General features: G+C 47.2%; 2 protein-coding genes across 2 annotated transcripts in view; one reads left to right on the top strand and one right to left on the bottom strand.

Annotated features, from left to right (window-relative positions):
* LOC135816970 (cyclin-dependent kinase-like 2) overlaps nt 1-24,729 on the top strand; it is a 198,421-nt gene that overhangs the window by 119,388 nt on the left and 54,304 nt on the right. The window lies entirely within an intron of this gene.
* On the bottom strand, nt 17,561-23,380 carry LOC135818262 (uncharacterized). The gene is made up of 2 exons (XM_065331620.1): nt 22,604-23,380; nt 17,561-18,953 (listed from the first exon to the last, which is right to left on the bottom strand). The coding sequence occupies exons 1-2, from the start codon at nt 22,874-22,876 to the stop codon at nt 18,369-18,371; spliced, it is 858 nt and encodes a 285-aa protein (XP_065187692.1). The 5' UTR covers nt 22,877-23,380; the 3' UTR covers nt 17,561-18,368.

Here is a 24,729-nt window from a genome sequence, read left to right on the forward strand (position 1 = left end):
CCCTTTCCCAAAGGTGCTCTTTTAATTCGCACTTAGTGCTTTTCGCGTCCCTCAAAATATGCTGAAAAAGTGCTCTTTTTTTCAGTTAAAACAGGCAAAAAGTGCTCTTTTTTCAGTGAAACAGGCAAAAAGTGCTCTTTTTTCAGTGAAGCATAGCCATGATACATGTTAAGATATGAATCCAAGCTGAGTTTTGAATAAGCACTCTTCCATTTATGGGTCCACGAAAGGCAAAACAGGAAGTAAGTTTGAAAAAAAACACTTTTTTCATCATTGTGTACACCGGGTACCGGGTACAAGCTTTACCAACTTGTTGCCCCCCCCCCCAAAAAGCGGCGTGCCAAGGCCCATCGCGCACTCGGAAACTGTGCACATGTGATCGCATGCATGAGCAAACAGATTTTAGCACTTTTTCAGCTAAAAAAGCTCAAAAGGGCGATATTCACCAAAAACCATAAAGGGCGAAAGAAACGGGCTTTTCCAAAAAGGGCCAAAAAGGGCCAAAAAGGGCGAGCACCTTTGGGAAAGGGCTAGCCGAGTCTCACGCAAACCGTGAAATATATTATTTATTTGCACCTTCTGACTACACAACATCTTACTTATAACTGTTAGTGTTAGTGTTGCACACAAACTACAGATAACATGTTACATTTTGGTCATTTCCTTTAAAAATAGAACACTTACCAAATACATTTTTGCTATGTCTATTAAAGAGTAAGGCATGGGAGGGTAAGCAGGTTATGCATGTTCATCATGATGTAGTCGAAGTGCCACAACATGCGCTCTCCGGCCGACCTCATTCAGCACATGAGCCTGCAAAACGACTCGAAGTTAGAGTAGATAATGTATTCCAAGTGACATGTATGATGTAGAATTCCTCCATGCAGCTTTTTCAATCACACAAATCACTTCAATATAGGTACAGTGAAACCTGTCTAAGACGACCACTCAAGGAACCTTCAAAATGTGGTCTCTGTTACCAGGTGGTCTCCTTATCGAGGGTCATTTGACTGGAAATAGCATCCTGGTTTCAGTGGTCTTCTTCGACAGGTGATCGCCCTATCCGAGTGGTCGCCTTGACAGGTTTTACAGTAGAGACATTAAAAAAATGGAGAATGTACATGCCATTATAATAGAACACCTTGAAGTCGTGTTGCTGGCTGGCGTGGCGAGTGGAGTCGCCACAACAGAGTGCATGTGCTGGAGTTGGGACTAAATGCCTGTCGCAGTACACATGGTACAGAGAGTAAAGGCTCAGTGCTGCTGGCCGTGTGTAACTCAAACTTTCTGACTAACTTGATGCGAACATGTAGCTGAGAAACATGCATTGGTTGCGGAAGAAGGAAAGCTGTCAAGAATGCATCAGAGGTTTAAATCTACAATCACGTGTACAATGTACATGTACATGTACTTGCACTTCGACCTTAGAAATAATTGAATTCTATTGCAGAACTAGCTGCACTACTATCGTGTTACATGCATTCCTTTCACAGCGGGGTGTGCTGGTTTTTTTTGTCTTGACACTACATGTCTTGACATTTCTCCAGCAAACTCAACGCTCACCATCACTCTGAAGTCAGGTTTCCTTGATTGCATGTTGTTGTTGTTGTTGTTGTTGGCTGCAGTGTGCAGTGATCACCATCGACTCGTGACGTACATTGTACTGTAGATGTACGTGTGCAAGTATACTTACATGTACACTGTACATACATGTAGTAGTAGTAGTAGTAGTAGATTTTATTATTTTACTAGGGGAGTCCCAACAGGCGTTGCCTTTTTACTGGGAACCCTAGGTGAATTTTCACCATGTTTACATACAGAGTAAGAGACGGGCATGTGAATACCTGTTTAAAGGGGAAGTTAAGGCAAAAATTAAAATTTCACCAGTTGTAGTCTTCGGGGTGCTGAGTCGAATGGTCGTGGTCCGAGGAAGCTGAGACGCTCCCTTCCTACTTGAATCCCAATCGAACTCGCGCACTTCCACCGAAACTGGGTGACTGCGCCCTGCTAGATGGGGATTTGTATGCAAAATGTCACTAAAAGCGCCATTTCGTTCTTATAAAAGCACGGATGACCGCGATTGGCCCATATGTTGTAGTCTTTTGGACGCTGAGTCGACTGGTTTTGGTCCGAAAAGGCTGCGATACGGCGTTCCTCCTTTATTCCCAATCGAACATGGTTGAACAAGCGGTCACGTGCTCCTGCGTACACCAGTCACCTGGTCACCGTGCCTGCAGGGTACAACTTACTAGCCTGTTTGACCTTTTTTGGGTGCAGTCCTGTCACTCGAGTTGAACCCGAGTTGAACCTTGGTGTGAAAGTTGTCACCTGCTGGCGTGGTGACAAGGTGATTTGGGCACCCAGGACCACGTGACCGCTTCTTCAACCATGTTCGATTGGGAATAAAGGAGAAACGCTGCATCGCAGCCTTTTCGGACCAAAACCAGTCGACTCAGCGTCCCAAAGACTACAACATATGGGCCAATCGCGGTCATCCGTGCTTTTATAAGAACGAAATGGCGCTTTTAGTGACATTTTGCATACAAATCCCCATCTAGTAGGGCGCAGTCACCCAGTTTCGGTGGAAGTGCGCGAGTTCGATTGGGATTCAAGTAGGAAGGGAGCGTCTCAGCTTCCTCGGACCAAGACCATTCGACTCAGCACCCCGAAGACTACAACTGGTGAAATTTTAATTTTTGCCTTAACTTCCCCTTTAATGCAATTTAGAGTCACAGTGTATTCCAGTGCTGGCAAGAGTCCATAACCCAAGAGTATGCAACTGTAATTATGGGTGCATGCGTGGCGCGCTGCCTTCATTATGTACCTTGCCTTCATCACGCTCTGAAAGCATGCATTCAAACTCTCAATTTCTCGCACGAGCCCATCCGTTCTTGCTCGATTCGTTCCAGTACCTACACAATCTCTGAATTCTGGCGCGTGAACTACAGTTCCGTTCGAAAGTTCATTTCAAACTAGAGGGAAAGTGCGGTGTTTGATTTTCCGCAGTGCGCGGACTGCAGCTGAATGATGTAATGAAGGCAGCGCGCCGCGCGGTTGGCCCATAGAAAAGAGATCACAATTGCATACTCTTGGGTTATGGACTCTTGGTGCTGGTGTTATCGCCTCACGTGTCGTGGTTGTAGCACTGCTTTAGCCTACATTTAACATTATAATTGCCCTATATACATGCACAATGTACATGTAACTAGCGAATAGCACTTTTATGTTTTATCGCCTGATGAGTGTTTTTTGAAACACGAAACTCGGAGTTACGAGAAAGCTTTTTGGTGTCTGTTGTTCTGCCTTGTGTAATGAAATTATTTACGTACTTTTCCAGAGTCCAATGCTCACGCCTATTGTGTAGTTACGATGCGTATCAGCCCTGTTCACAGTCATGGCTTTACTGGTCATGTTCAAAAATGCACTGGCCAACACACCCAGTCATCACAATGTGATATTGCAATTGTGCTGTGTCCTGTGCAATGCATGCGTAAGGAGAGCAGTTTCCGCCAAGGGCGACTGCCCACTGCAAGTGAGCAAAATATGGAGGGGAGAAACTGTTGGAATTACCGCCTTGGCTTGAGTCGCCTAGGGTCCTCCGCGCCACAATTTCAGGTCGCATGAGGGTGGAAACGCTATACAGTAAAACCTGTAACTAAAGACCACTGTGACTAGCGACCAGCCTGGTACTACAGACCACTTCGCCAGGCCAGAATGATGGTCTCACATTGACTCTCTCGATTTAGGCTAAGGCCCGTGGAGAATCCATAAATACAAATACAATACATTCATATACAAGAGTATGGTTGCGCGGTGCAAACCTCTAACTAAGGACCACCTTCCACTAAAGACCGCTTTCTCTGGCCCCAAGGGGTGGTCGTTAGTCACAGGTTTTATCGTACATGTACTTATACATGCAGTGACAGGCATATCTTTGCTCTGAGATCACACCGTGCAACTTCGCTACTGGTATAAACCAAGAAGACATCCAGGATAGGGTGATCACAGAATACACGACTCACGTTAGGAGAAGTCTAGAAAATGACCCCCTAGAATAAAGAGGGTCAGAACCGGGTCTAAGATCAAAACGGTTCAGATAGTCTCAACAGACCGGGGCTCTACCAACCGTGGATGGTTGTAGAAAGGTCACTGTTTCCGAACAGGGTGTCCTCCACCTTGTTACATGCTGACAACCAACAGCATGTTAAGTTGGTGAGTGTATCCAAGCAAACGTGAAGAACCTCCAAATGTCCAGGCAAAAAAGGCAACAATGACTTGGTAGTAACCCCGCATACCAGCCGACGGTGTTGTGCAGTTCATGTCATTACTTTGCAGTACATTTTGTAATACTAATAGTGCACTGGTATGCTGGAATGGACATCCAGATACGTAAATGTCCATGTACTTCCGCCCAGGGTAGAGAATATGTCACCAACCAGGAAAAGGCTACTTGCTTTGGAGAATTCTTTGCGAGCAAATGCAGTCTGGGTGATCAAGATCTACAGCACTCCGACCTTCCTGACCTTCCTCCTAGGTGTACATCTGCCCTGACAACTGTCCGATTTCGGGAAGCGACAGTCCAGCGCCAGCTCCGCCAGCTGGATCCAACCAAGGCTACCGGACCCGATGGCATCCCTGCCAGAGTTCTGAAGCAGTGCTCAAAAGTTTTGGCTGCACCACTTGCCAAGCTGTTCTCACTCTGTTTTCGGTGACATGTCCAGCCCTCTCTCTGGGAAGTAGCCCGTGTGGTCCCGATACACAAGAAGCAATCTCATTCTGCTGTTAAGAACTACCGACCTGTGTCCTTGTTATCTGTTGTCTCCAAAGTCATGGAGAAGATTGTCAACACTGCCATAATCAATCATCTTGAGCATGAAAAGGCTCTGTCCATCTACCAGTACGAAATCCGGCAGGGGCTCAGCACATCTGACCTTCTCACGTCTCTCAACCACTCCTGGGTCTCCGAAGTCAACCGTGGTGGCGCAGTCCGAGTGCTGGCTGTCGACATAGCAGGAGCATTCGACAAAGTTTCACACCGAGGCGTGCTCCACAAGGCTGCGTCATGGCATCACTGGTCCCCTCCTCAACTGGCTGTCTTACTACCTGTATGACAGGAAGTTGCAGGCAGTAGTCGGCGGAGCATCTTCAGAACCATACAAGATTGATGCTGGGGTCCCACAAGGGAGCATCCTTGGGCCCACACTGTTTTTGCTGTACGTGAATGACGCCTGCGACGTCCTACCGGAAGGGATCACTCCGGCTGTTTACGCAGATGACACCACGCTTTATGCCCACATCCCAACGCCACATGCTGTGACACAGTGCTTGCCACACAGCGAATTGGTTTCTTCCGGAAGGCATGCCAAGTCCTGGACCCACCGGGCCGGGCCACAGCATACCGGGGGTTCATTCGGCCTCTAATGGAGTACTGTCCACTTGTATGGATGGGAGCTGCGGCTACCCATCTCTCACAGCTGGACCGAGTCCAGCATCGTGCCCTCACCCTGATTGGGACAGGGGCTGCAATGGACACTCTGTCCCTGCGGCGCCGTGTGGCCGGCCTCACAACTCTGTACAAGCTCCATTACATCGCAAGCCCGCCAGCTCTTGCAGCGACACGCCCAGCCAGAGCCATCGCACCCGCCATCGCGCCTGCCACACGTCGCCGCTCGGCAGCCAACCTTGCGCACGAGCTTCAACTCCAGACAGCCCTGCCTGCCAGATCGTGCAATGTTGCGCTGCGCTCTTTCCCGGAGTGCCTCATCGAAGCCTGGAATGAACTGCCAGCCACTCTCCTCCGCGATGCACCGTCTGCCAAAGGGATGCAGCAGTTCAAGGTTCAGACCTACCGCTACCTGAAACGGTCGGGTTGGTCATTGGCCACGGACATCGCCCCTAGGCCACTGCCAGTACGACCCTGTTCATGTTCTCGGAGCACTCCCTTCTCATCAAACTCCCAATTCATCTGTCTATATCTCTCTCTAACTCTCCTCTTATCTTTCGTCAAATCTGCACGGCAATCAGCCTCTACTTTCGCCTCAGCATCATGATCTTGATACTGCTATATTTGTACTTGTTTGCGTACTTGTTTGCACTCATATCTTGGAATAACAAGTTTCCTGGTTTCCTACCCCCCCCCCTCCTCTCTTTCCTACCCTTAGAGTTCTTCCTCTCCTGCTCCCCTCCCCGCCCTTCCACTCCCCATTTTGTTTCCTTTGGTGCACATGTGCAGCTGTGATGCCGAGACCCTTGGTCGGCTGAGCTTCACAGGTCCCACCCACTCCGTCCTGCTGGATATGTACCATTGTGTCGAGTTCTTCTCCTCATTTTAGTTCATCATGCAGTGAGTGTTCAATAGTAAAAAAAAAAAAAAAAAAAAACTTGCAGCTGATTGCATGTTCCATGCCGGTCACACATCTGAGAACAATCAGCTTAGCCGACAGTTGAGAATCGACATTACAAGAAAACAAGACGCTCTCCGCGGCGCGCAACGCAAGACACGCGCAAGAACTCGAGGAAGAAGCGATGCGATGCGCTGCCCGATATGTGACACCAGGAGACAAAGGGCCTTTCTACTTTTAAAACAGCATTCAGGAACGCCTTGCTTTACCAGTAGACCACAATTTTAGTCCATATTTGCTTCTTTCTTCTTTTCCTTTTCTTTTTGACTTCTCACTCTTTTCCTTGTTAGCCATGGTTGGCAATAAAAACCCTGCAATCGCCACGCAAAGTGGTCATTGGCTACCCCAGCCATGTGTTGCTTGGAATAAAATAATAAAAATAATATTAAATGTAGGTGCGTGTTTACCTGCTGCTGCCCATGTCTCCTGACATGCAGTATCCACGTGAATGAATAGTGGCGGTCATTTGTGTTTCTCAAATTCTTTTTTCATGTTGGCCTATGACCTCTGGCTGGTTGGTGGATCCGATCTATCCTTCCGCACCAGTTTAAAGCTGCACCTAACGTCTGAACATGGGGAATCTCACGGAGGCGGAAAGGTAGTCTTTGATCCACCACCTGTACGTGGAATACATCATACACATGTACACCCTGTACGTGGAATACATCATACACATGTACACGCTGTACGTGGATCCGCAATATATCTTACCGGTGTATAATGTCATGCTTTTTGCGCCTTTCGCCTGCATCAACTCCTCGTCACAGGATTAAACACGGTCGTGTTCATATATCGGCCCCATGTCATAATCAAGCATGCGCAATCATGTACTGCACATGCCACACGACGTGGCTGGTTCGAGCCTGTTGGTTAAATAGTTTTTCGTCCTGGTCATCATGCGTGACCTCAGTCTCTTCCTCTCGCGGAGACCTTTCCAGGAAGCCCAAGATTGTGAAGATTGAGTGAGTAGAACTGAAGTTACGTCCCAAACAATTTGAAAATATGCAGAATTTTGAAATTTCCAATCGGCTCTCAAAGGGTTAAGTATTTACTGTCTGTGCAGCGTTCGCAAGTCAACTCTGATCGTTCCCTCTATCCCATATCCCATCGATCTAGCTGGCTAATGTCCCATGGCGAACAACTGCCATCCAGAGAAGCACAGTTTTGGGTATGTCTCTGACGAGTTCACTATGTGGAGGGTCAGCTCACAGACAATTGTTCCGTCGCAGGTGGCCAGTTCTCATTGTAATCACACGCAGAACATGTCCTGGTCGCCAGTCTCCTGCGAGCATCAAGATTTTCCGCTTGCTGCTAGCAGTGAAAGGTGATACTTGAGGACGCAGGTCAAAACGACATTCACTACACTGGAATGGCAATAAATAAGATAAATTGTGCACTCATAACAACAGCAAAAATGAAGAAAGTCAAGTTCCATAACGTTTTCTTGTGACTGTCATCAGTGGAACGCCGTCACATAAAAATGTAATAACTAAAACACACACTTATATACATGTAGCTAATATTTGTTTCAGGTAGAAATACAGCAGCTAACAGGTACAAAAAGCGAAGTTTGCACCTTTGCAATGTGTGAATATAGTGTATGTGAGAAAGGTAGTGGCAGATGAATGTGATACTGTGTGAATGAATGTAATGGTGCGTGTGTATTACTTGAAGAGTGTGAGTGATACAACGTTTTCTTTCTGTTTACATAGCACAGGGTCACGAGTACGAATATACACAGCTTCCAACACCTGCAATTGCTTGAAGAAACATGCGCAACGAATAAAACTAAACCAGGTGTGTTTTAGTTATTACATTTTTATGTGACGGCGCTCCACTGATGACAGTCACAAGAAAACGTTATGGAACTTGACTTTCTTCATTTTTGCTGTTGTTATGAGTGCACAATTTATCTTATTTATTGCCATTTTACGACTATTGTCTCCTCGTCGATTGTTTAACTACACTGGAAATCATTAATTTTTAGGATGTCACTCATTATTAGTGTTTGGCGAGACACACTCGCAGCAGAGATGACTGTTGTTAATCGTGGATGACTGTGCATTTGCAGCACTTGGGGCATGACATTATGTTGTGAAGTGTTATCTGCCAGTGATATCTGGCAATAAAAAAGCAAGAAGGGATGATTAAATCGACCTTATGCCAGTCTGCCTTTCCGACAGAACGCAAGTTGTCCTTGTAGGTGGACTTCTCTCAGATGCTTCACCTGTTCTGTCCGGAGTGCCCCAGGGATCCATCCTAGGGCCCCTCCTTTTCCTAGTGTATATTAATGATCTTCCCAGTCATGTTGAAGGTGTGTTCTTATTTGCTGACGATACTGCACTGCTCTGGTTCAATGAGTGTCTAGACAGGCTGCGAGACAGTCTCCAGCGCGGTATCAACGAAGTCCATCAGTGGATGACTACCTGGAGACTAAGACCTAATATCGCCAAGACTGAGATATTATTCCTGCCGGACTCAGAGCCAACCTATGCATTCACTCTTCCCGGATCCCTCACAGACCTCACAGTGGTAAAACAACACAAGCATCTTGGTTTGGTCATTGACTCAGACTTATCGTTTAGTAGACATGTCGACCATATCTGTAGCAAAGTCAGTAAAGCTGTTGGCTACCTCGTGTCTCACTGCTCCCACCTACCGCTTGAATGCATTCTCCTTTTTATCTTGCTATATTCTCCCCATTTTTCTCTATTGCTCAACCGCCTGGTCATCCCTACTAAGTAAATCGTTAATGAGTACCCTGGAAGTCCACAATAAGAGGATACTCAAAGTCCTTTTAGGCAAACCATCACACTTTCCTTCTGCCAAGCTGTATGATAATTTATGTTTAACACCTTCCCTATCTCTAGTCAAGCGGATCGAAAACTGTGTATTGTTGTTCATTCTATTCGTCTTGACAAAGCCCCGCCACACTTGCGTAAATATAACTGGTTTCTTCCCACTCGTCCTACGCGCAATCCCTGCACTTTACCTAAAGCCCGAACATCAGCTTATACCAGATCTCCGTGTTTCGCTGCCTATTCGCTCTGGCTGGCCCTGCCTCTATCAGTAAAATCGTCTTGTACGCTAAAGGATTTCAAGGCCAACATGAAGCTCGTGTTCTAATAACTGCTAATTCTTCGTTCAGATTTGTTTCTCTCTGCCTCCAGTAATGTATAATATTTATTTATTTTTGCTTTGTTTTTGTTTACTGCCATGGCTGGCTACCGCCCCCCCCCCCCCTTCCTCCATATTGGCCTATAAGGCTATATTCTCTGGCCACGGGAAGGTGAAATAAATAATAAAATAATAATAATGCCATTTGTACAGATTCACGAAATCCCGTAGAATCCCGTAGACCCGGTAGGGTGTTGAATGTGTGCTATGCATGCGCATTTGACCTTTTTAGCGTCATAATTCAATAACCAGCAATAGCTTTTCCAACTTCTTCACTTCGGTTAGAGCTAATGACTAGCTAGATCTTTGTCAGAAAAGGGTTTTCGTATGAAATGCCTTCAGGCCCCATTTCTTAGTGGAAATAGCAGAAAACACAATAGGGTCCTGCACATTCAACACCCTACCGGGTCTACGGGATTCTACTGGATTTCGTGGATCTGTACAAATGACATAAGGTCCATTACATCCGACTGATGAGAAAGTAGTTTGTACATGTTCATACAAGCACATCATACATGTATGTAGATGAAGAGGATGTTCATGCTTCCACAACTCTGACAGGCATTTTTCACTAGTTTGCGTACCGGACGTACATGTAAGTACATTATTGTATTGTCCATTTGCCATGCGTCACGTGGACACACACACATACACACACAAGAAACAAACAATCGAATGTGTATAAAACTGTCACACTCTCGGACTACACTCACACACCACGCACACACACACACACCACACACACACACACACACACACACACACACACACACACACACACACACACACACCTGTCCTGTCCTGTCCTGTAGAGCCACTACCACTAGGGTCACGTGGGCCCCGGAGGGGCAGCAGAGAGAGAGAAAGAGCACGCCACCCGATGGCGCTCCAGATGCGAGACTAGTCGGAACCGGCGAGAGCAGATACACATATGCGGGAACTTGTCCCATTCTCTGGCCGTTGGTCGGTGGCAGTGCGTTGAACAGCGATGGCGGTTGCGTCCCTGGGTTGAGCGGAAACAACGATTGCAGGTGCCACAGTGAGCATTGCAGCACCTCCGAGCGGTAGTGTCACCGGTGACAATAGCAGCTGGTTCGGTCGGTACTGGGCACGAGGTAGAAGCGGAGCAACGATGCACAGCCAAGCCTCCGCGGCTCCGGAACCAACGATGACACCGAGGGCACTGACATGCACCTCTCTGCTCCGAAACCGGCTTCTGCCGTTCAGCCGTGCACTTGTGCCTAGCGAGGTCACCCTGACGTGCGAAGTGCCGCGCGCATGTGAAACAAATCACCGGTGCCGGTACGAGGGGATCCGGGTGTCCGAGGTGTAAGCCAACCTCCAGTCTGGGCGAGAGTCACAGGCCACTCTGTACCAGTCCGCTTCAAGGTCTCGTGAGCGGAGGTCCTTTACAGCGCAGTCTTTCCACCGCCGACGTGGGCCATGGGCCGGGCGACGAGATGGCAGGGTACCGAACAGCAACTGTTTGGGCAACCGCACATCGTCCATGCGGGCGACATGGCCTAGCCACTCGAGGCGCCGATGCTGAACCTTGGTGACGATGGTTTCAGAGTCACCCCACCACTCAAGCAGCTGGCTGTTGGATATGTGGTCATCCCAGCAACGATGGCGTGTGATACCCAATATCGACCGCACGCATCGCATGTGGAAAACAGACATGCGACGGAGGTCCTGCTTCAGCGGCGTCCAGCACTCGGACCCATACAGGAGCAGAGACAGGACACAAGCATTAAACACACTGCGTTTAATATGAAGATCTAAGTTCTTGTTCCTGAAAACAGATTGCTGCAGAGCACCACAAGCCCGGGACGCACTTGCCACCCGAGCGCTGATATCCTGCGAAGATCGGCCGCCACAGTTGATGATACACCCCAGGTACTTGAACTCCGGCACACACTCAATGTCCACACCGGCAAGCTGTATGGGCGCCTGGTCCGCAGCCGTGACGCCAGCTCCCGCAACCAAGCACTTGGTTTTGGTCGCGCTCACGTTGAGGCCGAATTCCGAAGCGGTCGAGTTGAACAGGTCCAAGGCAATCTCAGCACCAGCACGCGATGTTGCAAACAGGGAGGAATCGTCCGCGAACTGTGCCTCACACACACACACACACACACCACACACACACACACACACACACACACCACACACACACTCACCACACGCACGTCGCACACACACCACACACACACACACACACACACACACCACACACACACACACACACACACACCACACACACACACACACACACACCACACACACCACACACACACACACACACCACACACACCACACACACACCACACACCACACACACACCACACACACACACACACACACACACCACACACACACACCACACACACACACCACACACACACACACACACACACACACACACACACACACCACACACACACCACACACACACACACACACACACACACACCACACACACACACACACACACACACACACACACACACACACACACACACACACACACACACACACCACACACACACACACACACACCACACACACACACACACACACACACACACACACACACACACACACCACACACACACACACACACACACACACACACACACACACACACACACACACACACACACACACACACACACACACACACACTGCGCAAACCACACTTTTCACAGTGATCCTTATCCTGTTTCGTGGTATGGTTGAGGGGGAGGCGTACAAGTGATCGCGTACAAGTGATCGCGTACAAGTGATCGCGTACAAGTGATCGCGTACAAGTGAACGCGAGCAAGAGATAACCCTCAGCGGATAATGTATGCAGAAAAATCGGCAGAATTCGGTACATTTTCTTGTTTGTTTTGTGGATGTCTGGGCACATGTATGTGGATCATGAAATGGAGCAGAATTCAAGAAAGTGCCTGCAATACGGGGGGGGGGGGGAGGATACAATGTCAAATCATGGTTCCGAAGTCCAAATGGACCTATTCCTTGCTTCTGATTCTTATCGATGCGCCCCCCCCCCCCCCCCCCCTCTCCCCACACGCACATGTGTATATCGTGGATCTCACAGGGACCAGTTCCACATTATAGTCGCTGCGAAGTTTGTTGTGGAGCGCCTTTACCCCCTGTTTTTAAAGTTCATGTCCTACCACATCCAAATCTAGCGTCCCTTGAAAGTTCACTTTCATGGCAAATAATCGCATGGTCTCGTGTCCCTAGAGACCTCTGCGCTCTGTGCTTTCTCCACTCCACTTTTGAAAATTATCTTCTCTTTTCTCCCTTTCCATTATCGTAAAATATTTGGCCTGATCGTCCGTTTGATGTACTATGTGAAACAGAATAACTACACTGATTCTCGCTCCACATATACTGGCATAAACAGAGACATAGACAGCAATAGTGACAGCACACAAAGTGAAGGGTAGTTGGCCGCAGCCAGGTGTGACTAAAGGGTAGTTGGCCGCAGCCAGATGTGAACCGGATAACGAGTGAGGTATGGAAGCAAGGACTGAGAACAGAGTGTCTCAGATAGAATAGGCGTGCCAATGGATAGCGGAAATAGGCCGTGATGCAGAACCACTTGGGACCGTCAGATTAATTTTTCTGGACCGAGCCAGCCGGGAAAAATCCCTCGCGCCGACGGACGCAGTTGTGAAGGAAAAAACCGGGTGTATATCTCCAATGGCAATTAGGCATCATGTAGGCATGGCAAGCACATCACGGCAAACAGTGATAAAAGGCAATGATAATATGCACAAAAATGAAGGGTGGGAGGGCAGGGACACTGGTAAGACTCAAAACTGACAGAAGAAGTCAGGAAAGAAGCGACAATAGAGAACACACTAGATGCCATATTTGCAACTGAAAATATTTCGCGAGAAATCATTTCTCGCCTATCTCGCTGCGCTGGGCCGGCGAGAAATACAACATCCCTTAGGTTCTCAGTTAGGTGGCAATTAATTTTATACATAACTACACTGAATCCCTTAGGTTCTCAGTTAGGCGGCAACTAGATGCAAGTACAGTCTGTTGGGTCCCCAGGCAAGATATCAACACCAAATCCAGAAAATTGCACTCAGAAATTGTGGATATTGTATTGAGAAGTCCCATTTTTTAAAGTGAATGTCGACTCGAAAGCTTTACTCAAAGTTCCAAGTTGGATACACAGTTGACTCCACTCATAACAAACTCGTATTGTTATAGTGGTGGATTGCGTGCTAGGGACCATTGTCCATTTCCGGCCCTGTTTGAACCGATTCAAAAATGACCCTTGGTAGCGAACTGCTTTTGTTTTTAACGAACCATAATAATTATCTTGTAGGGCGGCATGATAATGACTTGCACAAAGATTGTCTGGGTTCGAGACGGGGCAAGTGGACCTTCTGACTCTGCACTTCCCCACCTTTTGAGTTCGTGACTTTCGAAGTTTCGCTTTTTGCCTGACGAACACTGAGCTAGTTTTTTTAGCTAGAGGGTAGAGTTGTTTTGATTCGACTTGTATCGGTCATGCCGAAGCGCTGCTGCGCTCCTGAATGAACTAGCAGACGAGAGATGGAACTGAGGCTCCCATTCCATACGTTCCTTTCCGAGCCAGCCGTTCGGGAGGCAGAAAAATGAGGGAATATTATTTTAGTATCATTGGTGTAGGCTGCAACAAGCACGTCGTGGTCATGAAGTGTGACTACTTTCCCGCAGTGGAAGCGAAGTGAAGCACAACGAAAGTTTGTGGACGTCTGAGAAAGAACTCGATTCCCTTTCAATCGGCTGCACTAGCTCCAGAGCGACCCTCTCCTGAGGACAGACTGCGGAGAGGCCAGGAACCTGCCGAGTGACGAGTGGAAGCCTAAACCATGAAAATGAAGGGTGGAAGGACTGAGTATGAGAGCCAGATGGCCTTTAGTAGTACTTCAAGTAGTATCTGAGTTGAAGGAGAGAACAAGTGTGCTGGAGAAACGCTGCGAAGTCCTCAGGCCTGATGTGTACTAGCTACTGTTGAAGTCTCACTTGTTCCGATATGAACATTTCATCAGCCCTTACTCTGAGCAGCTGTATCTAGACTTGGATCTAGGCCAGAGACATAGCATTGTTAGCCTTACTGAAGCCATATGTATCCGATGCCTGGCTCTAGTGAGAAAGCAGTTTGGCGCAGGCTCGCAAACTATGATTGAATCAGGGAGTGGTGGAAAGTCACATTATACATACCTCTTCATGATTAGCTGGTAATGACGACGATGCAGCTGCGGCTGGGTCTCATGGGAAAGTAACTTGCATACCTGTTTAGTTGCAACGAGGCAACGGTACCCCATGTACTAAAGACATGATTGAACTACATTTCATCTCCTGGGAGAATGTGGAACAAATAATGCCAGAGTGTGTCTGATACACATCACAGTCTGCTGAGTATGTTCATTATTGTGGACCTAACATAACTGCGCTGTGAGGTACCTTCTGCGTTGGACCTACAGTTGAGCCACTACTCTTCTTACAAATTCCGCACAACGGTGAAAGGATTTGTTGGAGCATCATCAAACAGTGCATTCGCCTTCATCATACACTGGCTCCGTTGCCTACAGTAATTCACATCTTGACGGGGCGCATTGGGACGATACGGAAGGAGCGGCGGGAACCATTGGAGTGCTCATGATGCTGGTTAGCGGAGACGGATGTGAGTGTCAGGAACGGGAACGCAACCGCACTACTGTACAGATCAGGAAGCGATGGAAGAGTTGAATCTGTTCAGCCTTCCATGCCGTGTACAGGGACACAAGCGTAAAAATGGCTACATTTCGAATGTGAACTGGCGATGGCATTGTGTGGCGACGAACACAACTGCAACTGTTCAAATTTCAGCATTTCGAACATTATGCTTCCCACCGAATGGCTCACATGACGGAGTTGGACATTACCAGGCTAGGATTATCATTTGCTGTATTTATGGATAGTCCTTGAGTTTTCAGATGAAGTGCTTTATCTTTTACCTGTCGTTCCTTTAGTGTGGCACAATGTCCATGGCTGCTTTCTTGTCTTCATAACAGACTGGTATAATCAGCATGATTCTGCTTTATTAGAGAAGAAATAAAAATTTCCTTTCGGAAAGGAAGCCCAGAAACGTCAACCCCCATGGACTGTGCTTTACGACTCTCGTCCATCGACGTTAACCGTCGCAATAACTGCTGCATGTATGTTGTGCTGTGCGAACCGTACAAGATTTTAAACGCTCACCCACGCCTTCCCAACAGGCTCCTATAACCCGTACCGATAGCGTTACATTGAATATGAACTAGGCTAGCACAGTTATCCTTCGTTCTTTTGATGGCGGCGGGTAGCATGGAACTTGACGTGTTCTTGGGATCCTCGTGCAACACTTGCTGTTCCCGGATGCCATATTATTGGGTGCATCGAGGTTGCTTCTATGCTCACTGTCGGACAATCTTTTTTATAACTATTTCACCGAAGAATATGGCAAGAGTATTTTGGGTTGGTTTGAACGCCTGGCTTCTCTTCACATAATATACAGTCATGTACTTCCACTAACCCTACAAGTGCACATGACTCATTAGCTGCTGAAGACAGTTACGGTGCACGGCATGTACATGTACATCATGTACATGCCGTGCACCGTTCATTCATGCTGACAAAAAAAGGACACTACAGACGGTGTAGGGTGCACGCAGTGTAGCCTGGGTGCACAGGGTGTACTTGCCCCGTCTCACTCGCGGCTCGGATCTTTGTGCAAGTCATCTATTGGCAGTATTGCACTCATGCAATCATGGACCACATGCCAGTCATGAGTTTAAAGCGGCTCCGCCAGCCCAAAAATGCTCTCACACCATAAAAGGAATACGTCATGATGGCGTATTCTTTTTATGGTGTGAGAGCATTTCTGTTCAAACTGTTATGAACCCTCTGAGGTTCTCTAAATTGTCAGGATCGAACGACCGCACGGCACGAGGACAACTCTTTTCTCTTCCACAGTATATTTCACTTCATCAAATAATTAACAATTAACACTAATAACACCAGCTATTTATAGCATGCAAAAACAGCGTACATGTATATCAAAACATACACATATAAAACATGACATGACAGCGTATACCAGTGGTACACTGCAAACCGCACACAGCGCATATAGCGTATGCCATGCAGCAAACATCAGCGGTACGGCGGAGTCGAAATACAACATTGCAACGAATACAATAGGCCTTATGCACGTTGTACAGATGTACGAAGTTCTGGACTAGGGCCGTAGGTGTGTACATGCCCGGTTGGGTGTTCATTGTGTGCTATACATGCGCGTTTGACCCATTTAGCCTCATAATTTATGGCAAACAATCGCTTTTCCAGCTTCTTCACTTTGGGATTGAACTAACGACTAGCTAGATCTCTGCCAGAAAAAAGTTTTCATATGAAATGCATTCAGGGCCCATTTCATAGTGAAAATAGCAGTAAACACAATAGGGTTCTGCACATTCAACACCCAACCGGATCTACGGGATTCTACAAGATTATACGGGATTTCGTGCATCTGTACAATGTGCATAAGGCCTATGCCTTAAGCGCGAAGCCTTTCGCACTTGAGAACTGGTGGTTTGCAACACAAACAAACTTCGGATATAAAGAACTAATTCTCCTCCAAAAGGGTGGTCGCTACATCAGGAGTCGACTGCATAACATGCTCCATTCTGGTGGAGTTGTTTAACCTGCTTCACTCAGGAAAAAAGCACTAAGACCAAAGATAGACTTGGAAGGAGAGCCAATGATTAATAATTTATAGTAAAGAAAAGCACCAAAGAAACTACATAATTATAAGGTCAGCTTTGTGCAATGTTATCGCATGAGCTGATTGTCAAGTAACTGGGGTGTTAGTGAACATTATAGCATAACTTTTCTCGCTCCACATATACGTGCACACACAGAGACATAGACAGCAATAACGACACTACACAAAGTGAAGGGTAGTTGGCCGCAGCCAGATGTGAACCGGATAGCGAATGAGGTATGGAAGCAAGGACTGAGAACAGAGTGTCTCAGATAGAATAGGCATGCCAGTGGATAGCAAAAAGAGGCCATGATGCAGAACCGCTTGGGACCGTCAGATTAATTTTTCTGGACCGAGCCAGCCGGGAAAAAACCCTCGCGCCGACGTACACAGTTGTGAGGGATAAAAACCGGGTGGATATCCCCAATGGCGATTAGGCATCATGTAGGCATGGTAAGCACATCACGGCAAAAAGTGATAAAAAAGCGATGACAATATGCACATAAATGAAGTGTGGGAGGGCAGGGACACTGGTAAGACTCAAACCTGACAGAAGAAGTCAGGAAAAGAAGCGACAATAAAGAACACACCAGATGCCATATTTGCAACAAAAAATATTTCGCGAGAATTCAGTTCTCGCCTATCTCGCTGCGCTCGGCCGGCGAGAAATACAACGTACTTCCTTGGTCCCTTTCTTTACTATAAATTAACTTAGCCCAAAGATGCCATCTCATCATACCAACTGACCTGGCTCCTTCAATAATAATACGACGATCAAGTGAGTTCACTGCTTCAAAATCAACTTCAAGGTGAATATTAAAAAAACATCTCCATCATTTCGCGAGAACTGTGGCAATACGCCTAGTGAGAAAGCATTTCTCCTGTGCCTATGGTGAAAGAAAATGAAGCTAAACAAACAAACAAACAAATACTAGTAGCATGAGCTCCAGTGTGGGGAGCAAACCCTTTTCAAACAAACATCAGCATTGTAATAATTACTACTGCAGTTCATTCGGCAGTACTACTTGCAGTTTGACCAGAGATGCCGTACCGGAGCTCAGCTGTGTGGCCAGCTCGGCATTTTCACACACGTATTCTCGGAGACACGGCCAATGGTCTTCATTTCCCACTGTGACAGCATCCGGCTCATTCTTCGTAAACCCTTGACCAGTGAAGAGCTCCAAGAGGCGTAATTCACAGTAGAGAAAAAGACGCGTTTGCCAGGCCGAGCGAGGAGCTGCAAGTGCCATGAATCTGCTATAGTCCATTAACTGGCTGGGCGATCGTTTTATTGAGAGAAAATTCACGCCGTGCGCCTTCTCGTAATCGGCAACTGAGCGCGCACGGAACTCGCTCAGATGCCGCATCACGTCAGGCACGGCACCGGGGTAGAACTGCCAGCAGAGCTCCACGATACCTCTCCACGTTGCTGGCACGCACTTCGGCAAGTGAGCGTCTGCGGGTTTGTCATCGGGCACGTCTTGTTGATGAGCCTGGGCAAGAGCAGCATCATGACTGTTATTACATTTGACAATCTTGGCCTGGAAGAGCAGCAGCCATGCATCATTCTTGTCCACCTCACACTGCACAGGGACAAGCAAAAGATCCGGAAGCAAAGCACACGCATCAAGTTTTCAGGCACTGCAAATCGTCATCATTCTGCATGCAGAACAATCGGGTGATGTAGACTTAGCACCGTCACACAGCTGTGAGTAAATATGCATAATGTAAAGACGTTCGGTTGGGCCTGTGTTACGAACCGTATTCCGGAGTATACACCGTTCCCAGATTTTTGCTACAAATCACAGACATACACCGTGTTCATCACCACACAAATCACACACATCCACTGTGTTCATCATCACACAAATCACAGACATCCACCGTGTTCATCACCACACAAATCACACACATCCACTCTGTTCATCACCACACAAATCACAGACATACACCGTGTTCATCACAAGTAATGCTGACGGCTGGGTACACGCCACTGGCCACAGAAAGGTGGATTATTGTCATATGTCACTGGAACTGTAGAGATTATGGCGAATATCTATCACTTGTCCTAGTTGACGTTTACCGTATTTTCCCGAATATAAGTCGACCTTCTGTGCGCCAGAAATTTCGCCAAAAGCTGGGGGCCGACTTACAAACGGAACTCGACTTACATACGGGAATCTGGCACAACAAATGAAGTGACTGGAGTGTCCGTACAAAAAAGCACTACCGTATGAACCATGTGAACTTGCGTCCTGCGACTGACACTGGTTTTGTTCAGATTTTGTCTTACTGGCATGATATGATCTCTCCTCGCAGAGAACTCATCATTTTGTATGTGTGGGTGTCATGGAGCTATAAAAACATTTTTCATGAAATTGACTCCTGGATTTGGGGTGGTCGACTTATAATCGAAGTCGACTTATATTCGGGAAAATACGGTATACGCTTTTACACGTGCTTGCAGATCAGTATAGCTAAACATACTCTAAACATACAGTCCACTTGGCTAATAACGACTGCGGATATAACGACAATTCGCGAATAACGACCGAATTTCCATGCCCAGAGCAAAGTCCCATCTAACTGTATACATTTAACTTCGGATATAACGACTATCTGAATAACGACAATTCGCGTATAGCGACATGCTTTTAGTGCCCCGTGGTCATATTCACTGCTTGAATAACGACTTTCTGGGCTTTTGACAGCTATTTCAAGTACCTGTCAGTCAAGTACAATACCTGTCATGCAGAAGTCCAGAACCTATGGTGCACTGGTGATGGATATTATCAAGAGTACATAACCAGTTGGGGAGATGTCCTATCTAGGACATCGCACTCTGAATGAGTCTGATTGGTTACCTGTCCCAGAGTTGTCATGGAAGCGTCGGTCGCGCACACGCGATGAAAAGAAGTGCTGCGTGAGCATTTCTGAATGTATGTGGAGGATGAACGATCGTAATGGCGATGGATTTCTTTCCGAATTGGTCAAGTTTGAGGGAATAGGCGGAGAATATCAGAGATCGGCGGGGATTGAGGTAGTGTATATTCGATTCGCCATCGAATACCCGACCGAATGGCCGTTTTCGTTTGGGGATTTCATGTGGGGTTTCTCGTAGCCACACGGCGCTTCTTTGGAAACGATTGGTTCTAATTTTGAATGTTTTGCCTTTGGAATGTTTCTTCACGCCCCGTGCGTTCATTTCGCCCCAAACCTGGTCATGCAGAGGAGGAAGACGAGGCAGCAGGCGCTAGGCCCGTAAATTACTGCCTGGAAGATATTGTTTGGCCAAAGCTTGCTGTTGGCGTTTTTGATTTCTTGGATACGACAGCTCTTGGCTAAAACTGGACCTTGGACGGTCTTTCTTGGATATCAACCCAGGACGTGGTGGTCATGGACGTATCGCCATCGCTTTCAGCCAGATCCTTCTGCTGCCTGAAACCAATGGCGAAAGCAAAAACTTTATCGCAGCAGCAGCTACTGCTCTGCTGAAAGTGCGAACACAAATTGCTTCGCCAATCCTCTTGTGCACTTGCAATTTTCAATGCAACCAAAACGATTCGCTTGCCAGTTCCTTTGTCCAGGCGAACTCCACAACGAGGAAAATAAAATTCGTGAAGGCAAGAGGCAAGATACGAATCTCGACTCGCTTGAGGCAAGCCATCAGGAGAACGACAACTAATTACTTTTGAGACGAAAGGCCTTCGTTGCGTTTGTTTTGAGTGCGACATATTCATCTTCCTCGGACGCGACACAAAGTTTTGAGTCACGTGTCACGATTACTATGGGAACAGCATAGTATGTATGCTGGGGCATGCTGGGTTCCGTGATGTCCTATCTAGGACATCACCAGGACTGATAACCCCCCAGAGTGTGCAACGCCTGATCCAGTTCTGCATAGGGTCTTGGTCGAGCGGAATCGGATCTTTGCGTCATACTACCGTACACATCTGAGGGGAACCCGGGGAGTCGCGGGTACTCTTGGATCAAAAACAATGGTGCCCTGCCTCGAGACCAGCCTTGCGCTGGTGTGAAGTGTACGCATGACATCAGAAGATCCGATTCCGCTCGACCAAGACCCTACACAGAGCTGGATCGGCGTTGCACACTCTGGGGGGGGGGGGGGTTATGTACTCTTGATATTATTGCACACATGCAAGAAAATGCAGCTAAGGGGGGGGGGGGGGGGCGGGGGGCTTTTTCTTCCTTTTTTATGTTGGCTTCAAAATTGTTGGATTTACCAGCACACCTATATGTATACAATGTACATGTAGTTGTACATGATTGTACAGTGATCATCATACATGTACATGTCCCTGGCCCTGTAGATGGCTCAAAAAGGCATATTTTTCAATTGATTTCCCTTTCATATTGAATTTTTAGTTCCTTTCAACTGCAATATGAAAATAAAGTACACATTGACATAGAGCAAGAAAAGAGCTTCATTTTGATATGCATATCATACTATACAAAATATGGGTTCACATACATTCAAATGGGACTTCGGTTATAAGGACACTTCGCGAATAAGGACACTTTTCTGATGCCCCGCCGAATGTCGTTATTGGCGAAGTTGACTGTACTCTATGTTAACACCATACACTACAGTGGTGTACAGTTGCACATACTACACACATTACAGCAGCATGGTAGATCACATACTACACACATTACAGGAGCATGGTAGATCACATACTACACACATTACAGGAGCATGATAGATCACATACTAAACACATTACAGGAGCATGGTAGATCACATACTAAACACATTACAGGAGCATGGTAGATCACATACTACACACATTACAGGAGCATGGTAGATCACATACTACACACATTACAGGAGCATGGTAGATCACATACTACACACATTACAGGAGCATGGTAGATCACATACTACACACATTACAGGAGCATGGTAGATCACATCCCATACAAATTACACGAGCCTGGACCTCGCTTATCTGGTCCTCTTTCATCCGGATCCCTCGCCATCCGGAAGAAAATCGTTGGTTACCGATTTACAGCATATGTCATACATACATACAGTATGTGTGGTCGATTATCCGGTTCCCTCGCCTACCCAGATAATTTCGTGGAAAAAGGGTGTGTGCGGTTAAGCGAGGTCTGACTGTAGCTCGCATCCCACAAGTTGAAAACACTTCCAGGCTCATTTGATGCTGTTAGCCATTTTTTAAAGCAGGTACTGATTTCCCGTATCTTTTACCTTGAGGGTGATGAACTCGCGTGTTAAACCGAGGGCGAGCAGGACATCATAGGGTGACTTGAATGGCAGAACGCGGCAGGCAGTATCTCGGCCGGCAACGAACGCCGTGCGCCGTCCTGATGCCTCACTCAGCCTTGTCGGCACAGTACCACTTTGTACCATGGACACCCTGCACATGACGTTTGCCGCAACTTCATCATCGGCGATTCGACGTGCTGCTGTCTTTCCAGAGTAGAAGTTGATTAGATGGTCAGCGAGGGCTTTAGCGTTCATAGTGACTAGCTGTGGCGAGCTATCTCAGTGACCTTGTATGGTTCTTCCATATGACTGTCCAGTACACTGAACAGCTTGCTCTGCAGAGACAGAGACGGAGATAGAGAGAGAGAGAGAGAGATATTAGACTCCATAGCAACAAACACAGAGATACGTAACGGAGAGCACACACACGCACACACGAACACATACAATATAGAATATACCAACTGGGTGTCACTAACTGCTTGCGTGGCGGCGTGTTTGAACAGCAAACTCCAAAATCAATGTCATTTCCACAGGAAGACTACTGGTGTCTCTATGACTGCTCCAGTGCGTGCTATATGCTACAAGTTCAAATATCATGCTACATACTATTCACGGCTTGATTGTTTTGTTAAAATCTTTTTCTACGAGTACTGTAATTTCAGCGTTTTCCTCATAAATTCTTTTCATACGTCAAGTTTCAATACCTTCACAAACACTGACAAGCATCATACAAATGGGAGCTGCCTCTCTGTACGTACCTAGAACTTTCTATTTTAGATCACAGCATTATTTTAAATTTTGTGCAATAGACCGATCCCCTTATTATTGTCTGGGTTCGAGCAAGGGGGCAACTCCGCAGTCGCGTGGGATCCTGCTGCACACACGCGACCAACCTCACCGCGACTGTGCGTGACTTCTCGCATGCGAAGAGCAGAGCACACGAGATCTACATGCAGTGCAAGTCCGTCTACAAAAAATGCCACAAGGACTTTTGATTTGAGCTGTTTTGTTTTTGTTTAGACGTCTTCCTTTTTACGACTTCAGGATGCCTTCTCAGAACATTGCTGCGTTCCTCACTGTCAGAACAGGAGGACGAAGCAAACAAGTCATTTCACTCCTTTCCTCGTGTGGAGCCACAGCGGCCTGGAGCAAGCGGATCCAGGCTATTCCCCGTGAGGAAGGACGTAGTTTTAGGGTCACTCTGAATATTTGAGTTGCAGCGATCATTTCGATCCCGAAATCGAAATCGTTTTGCCCAGCTCTACAAGGACAGGATGAGTCCAGGAAACCAAACAGCTGTCCTACGGTACCAGGTTTGCTTTTCGCAAGAGAGTGGAGTCTGGACGCCCTGCTCCCCATGATCGCAAAACAGTATTTGCTGAACCTAGTGCAGTTCGGTCATGGAAGTGCAACGTCTGCATCACGAGCTCCCCATGCTCGCAAACCAGTATTTTGCTGAGAGGCAACGGCACTTTGAGTTGGAAAGGAACCTGGCTTAGTGCAGTTTGGTCCTGTAATGGAAGTGCAGCATCTGCATCAGGAGTTGGCAGCAAGTAGAGCTCGTGTACAGAGTCTCGTGGAGCAGTTGGACGATGTGAGGACTGGGGTGAAGAAAGCCGAAAAACAGCTTACGTACAATAACATAAAGAAAGACTCTGAGCTGCTCCAGTTTCTGACTGGTTTGCCTTCAGGTGTTTGGACCGCTCTGTGGGACTTCTTTGAGCCTAGCCGAGAAAATGTAATGCGCCGCGCCAGATCTGCGAAGACGGAAGCTGAGGGACGGCGGATACAGTTGGAGGTGGCCGTAAATCGCCAATGAGCATGTAATGGAGGATCAGCTGCTATTGACATTGATGTGTCTAAGCCTGGGCCGAATGGAACAGAAGCTGGCATGCGTGGCACAAGTTAACCATCCGTTTCACGGTATATAGCTAGCTGAGCTGGAAAGATGTCTTGTTCCTCCGTTTGGGCATGATCCCCATCTGGGTGAGCTGGCGAGATGTTCAGTCATCAATGCCATGTACCGCAAGACATTCTGCAATGGGGATGAAACAGTTCTATTTTTCCATGCACTTAGGGTTCTGGCACCGGCACAGCACAACAAG

This window comes from Sycon ciliatum, chromosome 5 (genome assembly GCF_964019385.1).
Source record: "Sycon ciliatum chromosome 5, ocSycCili1.1, whole genome shotgun sequence".
NCBI classification, from domain to species: Eukaryota; Metazoa; Porifera; class Calcarea; order Leucosolenida; family Sycettidae; genus Sycon; species Sycon ciliatum.